This window comes from Durio zibethinus, chromosome 1 (assembly GCF_047325235.1).
Source record: "Durio zibethinus cultivar Kanyao isolate XHJ-2024 chromosome 1, ASM4732523v1, whole genome shotgun sequence".
NCBI lineage: Eukaryota > Viridiplantae > Streptophyta > Magnoliopsida > Malvales > Malvaceae > Durio > Durio zibethinus.
The window spans coordinates 29,915,927-29,921,779 of record NC_143162.1 but is presented as its reverse complement, the minus strand read 5'-3'; the positions used below and the strand labels follow the sequence as shown (position 1 = coordinate 29,921,779).

Below are 5,853 nucleotides of genomic sequence, written 5' to 3'. Positions count from 1 at the left end.
TGAGAATGTTGCTACCGCAATAAAATCAAAACATCCGAACGAGTGATCAATTCAATTAATTTTCATTTAAAAGTTGAATTTTATCACACTTGAGATACAATGAGATCCAAACAGACTCTTCATGAATGTTCATGTGACTTTTACATTTGTGGCAATAGTATCAATACATTGAGTGGGTATGACTGCATAAGAAGCCAAGCGATAGTATTGCCTTTAGATGATGAAATGTGATAGTTGTAGGGTGTTATAACATGGATAAGAATATTTTGAGAAATTAAGGAAAGGTTTGAAGTGTGAACCAATGTCACTCTTATTGCAATTTTATTTGTCCTTTTAACTTGATTAATTGATAAACAAAAAAATTTTAAACGACAAACATTGAGGATGATTAATTGCGTTTTGTGTTAACAAAATAAATTCATTAAAAATATTAATGCGTGAGAAAGACCAAGTGTTAATTGAAGGGTGAATGCAAGTGGGTGTAAGATGTGATTTTTCTTGAATATAGAAGGGTTAGGTGGACTTAATTTATGTTATTCTATTAGTTTTTAAAGATAATTTACTATTTCTGTGCACTAATTATATTTTATATTTAAATATTTGATTTAATAATTGAAATATGAACGCCTCTCAAAAGAACAAGTTTTGAATTTCTCAAAGCTATAATATACCACTAATGCCAACAAAAAGATCGATGGTGATTTTTTTTCTTTTATGTACATCCTAAGCTTCGTTATATTTACTTGCAGCTAAATTTGGGTGCCATTAATAATAGTAGTTTTTCCCAACTAAGCCATTTACTTCCATTGCAACTAGAATTGGTCTTAGCCACATCTGAGTATAGTACATAATTATTTCAAAAGTTTGTTGGATGTCAAATCTTATTTAATGCTATAGTACATAATTATTTCAAAGTTGTTGGATGTTAAAAATAAGTGACATAAGGCACGTGGATCGTCAAAACAAAATGACATTAATGCCGATTGAGTGTATGTAGTCAAGCTTTGAAAATACTGAGATTGTTAATTTTGATCTTTTCTTGTACATAGAGCGACGCTGCTCTCTCATCTATCTTATCAATAACCTTTGATTATTCTTTGAAAATAAATTTTGATAATGATTTATTTGAATAACTTATAAAATTTAAAGTGTACTTAATTAGTAATAGATTGAGCAGATTGAGCAGTTTGACCTGGTCTGACAAGTGAAGTTTTGACGTAATTTTTAAGCTACAATCAAGTGACTGTATCTGGTCAAACTTTAGAAATATTGAGATTGCTAATTTTGAACTTTTCTTCACGGTACTTTCTTTTTATTGCTCTTTATCGGATATAAGAATTTGTCATTCATGTACGTAGGGTGACTCTACTCTTTCATCTATCTTATCAATACCCTTTGATTATTCTTTGAAATTAAAATTTTGATGATGATTTATTTGAGTAACTTTATAAAATTTAGAGTGTACTTATTCATAGATTGAGCATCTTGACATGGTCTGACAAGTCAAGTTTTAGACATAATTTTTAAGCTCCAATCAAGTTTGAATATTATTTTTTTAATAAAAATATTTTTATATAAATTTAATTTTAAAATATATTAAAAATATTACTATCCAAAATATATTTTTAATGCAATGTTCCTAAAGAATAGATCTAAGAAAATCGAACTAAGCATTTAAGAATATTAACAAAATCCAATTCAATTCAAGTTTTGGACAATTCTAATTAGAATTTATTAAAAAAATAAAATATAAATATAAAGTTTAATTAAGAATAAAATTCAATTTGATTTGAAAAATCGTGAATTTTCAACTTATGAATTTAAAATAAAAATTGAACCCAAAAAAAAAAAAAATGTCGAATGAAACTCCAGTCAGTTTTTTTTTTTTCCTCAGCTCTAGCTGCATTATTCTCACCTTCTTTTGGGTTACAATCATGAATCATGATTAGACCTTAACCTATGCTTTTGAATCTTTAAGTAAGCTTGCCCATCTATAAAATTGATAGCTAATATTAGGAAGTTCTTCTATATAGCTAATATTAGCAAGTTCTTCTATATTCTAGGTATAGCCAACGAAAAAAAGAGTCATGGGCTTGCATGGAATCTGCAAGGAGTTTTCTATGATTGCAATGATGTTAACTGTAATATTAACATCAGTAGCAGCTCTAGCAAAACCTGGCTGCCAAAGCCACTGCGGCAATATCAGCATTCCATACCCCTTCGGTACAGGCAAGGGTTGCAACATAAGTGAAAACTTTTTCATCAGATGTAACACCACTTTCAACCCCCCAAAAGCATTCTTAGACACAGATAATGTTGAAGTGCTCGACATAGATCTCGATGGTCAGTTGCGTATACAAAACTGGGTAAGTTATGACTGTTATGGACCGAAAGGTAGCCTTTGGTTCTTGGAAGGCGAGCTCATCTTGGCCAAATTCACCTTATCTCGTACCAGAAACAAGTTGGCAGCTGTTGGTTGCGACACCTATGTATTCATTGAAGGTTACTCGGAGTCGGGACAAAGGTATTCGACCGGATGTGTATCGTTCTGTAATAAAACAACCGATGTGACTAATGGATCTTGCTCTGGTACTGGCTGCTGCCTGCAAGATATCCCAGAAAGAGCGACGAGTTATGGTCTCAGTTTTCAGAGTTACACAAACCATGCCGATATATTGAGCTTCAACCCTTGTAGCTATGCATTTGTTGTGGAGGATGGAGCCTATACCTTCACTATCCCAGATCTTTATGGTTATAATATGAGATACAAGGAATTTCCGTTAATTCTTGATTGGACAATCGGTAATCAAACTTGCAAAGAAGCTAAAAAGGAGCTAGAGAACTATGTTTGCAAGGAAAATAGTGCTTGCATAGACCCAGAAAATGGTTCTGGATATTTGTGCAAGTGTCTTGATGGATTCGAGGGGAACCCTTACCTCTCTAATGGTTGCCAAGGTAAAGATATCAGCATCAACTTCTATGTTTTTAATTTGGACAATTTCTCAATTGATAGTAATAATTTATATTATTCCATGGTCAATATATTGAATGGAGATATATTGTTATTATGAGCTTTTAGTTTTAACACATTTGTAAATTTTTTTTTCAGACATAAATGAGTGTGAAACTATGAGGCCCTGCAATACTACATGTCACAACCTAGTTGGTAGTTACAATTGCTACTGCCCAGAAGGGTATGAGGGTGATGGCTGGAAAAATGGAACAGGCTGCAGTCCTAAAGTCACTGGAGGCCAGAATTTTCCTGTTCTTAATGTTGCACTAGGTTCGTACATATAACTTCTATTTTTTAAACTTAATTCTTTCGGAAATTAAATAGTCATTATCTATCATTTAAAAAAAAAAATTATAGCAGTAATGGATTATAAACTTTCTCCCATTCTTCTTCTTTCCGTCATCCTTAGCTACCAATTAGGCCTTTTGTTTGTGGTATATATTCTAAGTAATTAAAGCCAATTATTGGAGTTTTGATATATACCAATTAGGCCTTTTGCAATGAGATCAAAGTAAATAACTAATCAAAATTTAATTGAAGTAATTAACTAAAGCGATCTGATACATTGTAGTAATAAAACTAAGATATGGAGCTTAAGTATTAAATAAAATGGAGTTTAGGTAGAGATATTAAATTTGGTCCTTAATATTCTCATTTGTACAAATGTTAAAAATAAAAATTAATGAATAACATGTGTAACATAATGGACAATTGAGAAATACATATAAATTTAAACTGAAAATGTTCTGTCAATTTGTATCAAATAAGTAACAATTAAAAAAAAATGATCTGCTTTCTAAGCTAATTTTTTTTGGCGAAGCTTCCTAAGCTAAATTGAAATTCCATGATGCCATAAGCCACAAAGCCACTATTTACATATTAAAATTAATAAAGAGGTTTGGCCTAATGGTTATTACCCGTGCCTTCAAGATTGAAACTCCCATCTCCTTTAAGACTTCCTCATATTTACGGAAAGAAATAAGTAAATTAAAATGCTTGTAAATTGTTCAAGATCAATTTATGTTGTTAATTTAAATTTACTCTTGATTAACACAGGCATAGGCATAAGTGTGCCAGCTTTCTTCTTGTGCTCGTCATGCTTGTATTTGGTACTTCGACAAAGAAAGCTCACCAAACTGAAGCAAAAATATTTTCGGCAAAATGGTGGCTTTTTATTGTGGGAACAACTTTCAAAGCGTGAAGATTGCGGTGAAACAGCTAAAATATTCACAGCTGAAGAACTCAAAAAGGCAACAAACAACTACCATGAAAGCAGAATCCTAGGCCAAGGAGGTCAGGGAACTGTTTACAAAGGAATATTACCTGATGGCAGGAACGTTGCCATAAAAAAATCCATAATAGGAGATGAGAGCCAAGTTCACCAATTCATCAATGAAATAATTGTGTTGGCCCAAATCAATCACAGGAATGTGGTAAAACTGTTGGGATGTTGTTTGGAAACACAAGTTCCTTTACTGGTTTATGAATATATAAGAAATGGAACCCTCTTTGACCACATGCACAATGCTGCTCATCATGCCCCTACCATACCATGGGAAACTCGTTTGAAAATAGCCACTGAAACTTCAGAAGCCCTTTCTTATTTGCACTCAGCTGCATCTCCTCCGATTATTCATCGCGATGTCAAGTTGACCAATATTCTCTTAGATGACAATTACAATGCAAAAGTATCGGACTTTGGTTGTTCAAGATTGATCCCTTCAGATAAAGCACAAATAACAACGCTTGTGCAGGGGACTCTGGGATACTTGGATCCCGAATACTTGCATACAAGTCAATTGACTGAAAAGAGTGATGTTTATAGCTTTGGGGTTGTTCTCATCGAGTTAATAACAGGACTAAAAGTGCTTTCTTTTGAAAGACCAGAAGCAGAGAGGAATTTGGCTATGTTCTTTGTTTCTGTGATGAAAGAGAAGCGCTTGGTGGATATTCTTGATGGACGAGTGGTGAAGGATGAGAACATTGAGCAACTTAAGGAAGTGGCAATTTTAGCTAGGAGATGTGTGAGAGTGAAGGGAGAGGAAAGACCAACTATGAAGGAAGTTGCCTCTGAATTAGAAGGACTGCGTGCAACGGAGAAACGGAAGTCTGGAAAAGATTATTTGCAGGAGGAAGAGGAGCATGAACACTTATTTTATGGCCTGTACAACCACAGACCTCGTTATGATGGTTCTAGCATAAACTCGATTGGCTATGACAGCATTAACAACCCAGACAACTTTGAAATTTATGGTGGGCGATGATTATATTTATATTGTTAGAACTTACCATCGTCTACCCATTCGGATGTCTATCTTACTATTTTCTTATTCCTTTTTCGGTTTATGAGGATGCATGGTAAAATATCGTCAGCAGAATTGGTGTGATTGTGATAGAAGTAATAACCGATTTGATTTATACGAGGAACTCTATAATATTTTGTTGTTTATTTCTCATTTCCTTGTAAATTTGGAGTAAAGTTTTATCCTGATTTTCGTTTTTAGATTTTTATTCATTCTTTTATCCTTATAACGTAGGTGTACTTTGAAATACTTTTTTTGAAATACAAAGTTGATGTACTTTGATTATAATATTCATCGTAATATTATAGCTATCACATTGGATATATACAATATTAATAAAATAAGAAAAACAAGTGAATTAAGAAATTAAGAAATAAAAGAATGATAAATTCTTATGTAACAGCATATCGTACTCACAAATAATTGGACATAAATTCTTATCTAAGACTTCCAAAGTCTCTTCCTCATCATCATTCATTTGGAAAGAGAATTCATCTTTTAATACTAAAAGGTAATCATTTTCAGGTGAGTAAACAC

The 5,853-nt window shown here is 32.6% G+C and overlaps 1 protein-coding gene across 1 annotated transcript; it reads left to right on the top strand.

Moving 5' to 3' along the window:
• Positions 1–1,913: 1,913 nt before the first annotated feature.
• Positions 1,914–5,602, top strand: LOC111310751 (wall-associated receptor kinase 2-like). The gene is made up of 3 exons (XM_022910165.2): positions 1,914–2,955; positions 3,110–3,283; positions 4,070–5,602. The coding sequence occupies exons 1-3, from the start codon at positions 2,088–2,090 to the stop codon at positions 5,275–5,277; spliced, it is 2,250 nt and encodes a 749-aa protein (XP_022765900.2). The 5' UTR covers positions 1,914–2,087; the 3' UTR covers positions 5,278–5,602.
• Positions 5,603–5,853: the final 251 nt, after the last annotated feature.